The 981-nt window shown below is 45.1% G+C and overlaps 1 protein-coding gene across 1 annotated transcript; it reads right to left on the reverse strand.

Annotated features, from left to right (window-relative positions):
• Window positions 1-669, reverse strand: LOC111229499 (histone H4). Its single transcript, XM_022755832.1, has one exon. The coding sequence runs from the start codon at window positions 590-592 to the stop codon at window positions 281-283; it is 312 nt and encodes a 103-aa protein (XP_022611553.1). The 5' UTR covers window positions 593-669; the 3' UTR covers window positions 1-280.
• Window positions 670-981: the final 312 nt, after the last annotated feature.

A 981-nucleotide genomic window follows, 5' to 3' on the forward strand; every position in this document is an offset into this window, starting at 1 on the left:
TTCTTATGTTTACTACATATGAAATATATTGTACAAACCAAGTGCAGCTAGTACAGAATTAATACATTCATTATAATTTCAAGTAATTTCTAAAACTTTTACCAAAAGTAGGAACTAATCTTAATGTTAAGTCACTTATGATTTTCAATGTTTATATCCTCACATTTAAGCTTACACAGTAATAGGATACCAATATTAAATATAAAAGGATTATTCTCTGTAGAAGAGTTGTGTGGCTCTTAAAAGAGCCGTTGTGTTGTTGGGAGCTGTGGTGACACGTTTAACCTCCGAAGCCGTACAGGGTGCGGCCCTGTCTCTTCAGGGCATAGACCACATCCATGGCGGTCACCGTCTTCCTCTTGGCGTGCTCGGTGTAGGTGACGGCGTCACGGATCACGTTCTCCAGGAAGACCTTGAGCACACCGCGGGTCTCCTCGTAGATGAGACCGGAGATACGCTTGACTCCGCCACGGCGAGCCAGACGGCGGATGGCGGGCTTGGTGATTCCCTGGATGTTATCACGGAGAACTTTACGGTGACGCTTGGCGCCTCCTTTTCCGAGTCCCTTGCCTCCTTTGCCGCGTCCACTCATGTTGTCGAGTTCAGGTTGATCCGGAGAAAAACTGATAAATGTCGAGTCAGGAACGTCCGTATTTAAATCGTGAATGCGGACGTAAAGGAAGACACACAGCTCCGCCTCAGTCCGCCATTTGCGTTTCCTCTTTCAAGCTAGAGCCCGTGAGCCTCTGCGTTTCCGGTTAAAAAAACATCGATACTCACAATCCTGCTGACCTCTGAAATATGAAATTGGCCGCCAACTCTAGTTGTCTAATTATCAACTACTCAACGTCACAGCTGGAACTTAATGCTTCAGTTATTCTAGTCCAAGTCTGTTCCATCACATTCAACAGATTATTGCCGTTTTTTAAACTAGTCAAAGACACAGACGTGTAGCTCCTGTAGATCCTAGAGACATTAGGT

The sequence above is a fragment of the Seriola dumerili genome, unplaced genomic scaffold (genome assembly GCF_002260705.1).
Source record: "Seriola dumerili isolate Sdu_G_001 unplaced genomic scaffold, Sdu_1.0 BDQW01000236.1, whole genome shotgun sequence".
Lineage (NCBI taxonomy): Eukaryota > Metazoa > Chordata > Actinopteri > Carangiformes > Carangidae > Seriola > Seriola dumerili.

Excerpts from the sequence above, each read along its gene's own strand:
- LOC111229499 (XM_022755832.1), bottom strand. The coding sequence starts at position 592 with ATGAGTGGACGCGGCAAAGGAGGCAAGGGACTCGGAAAAGGAGGCGCC.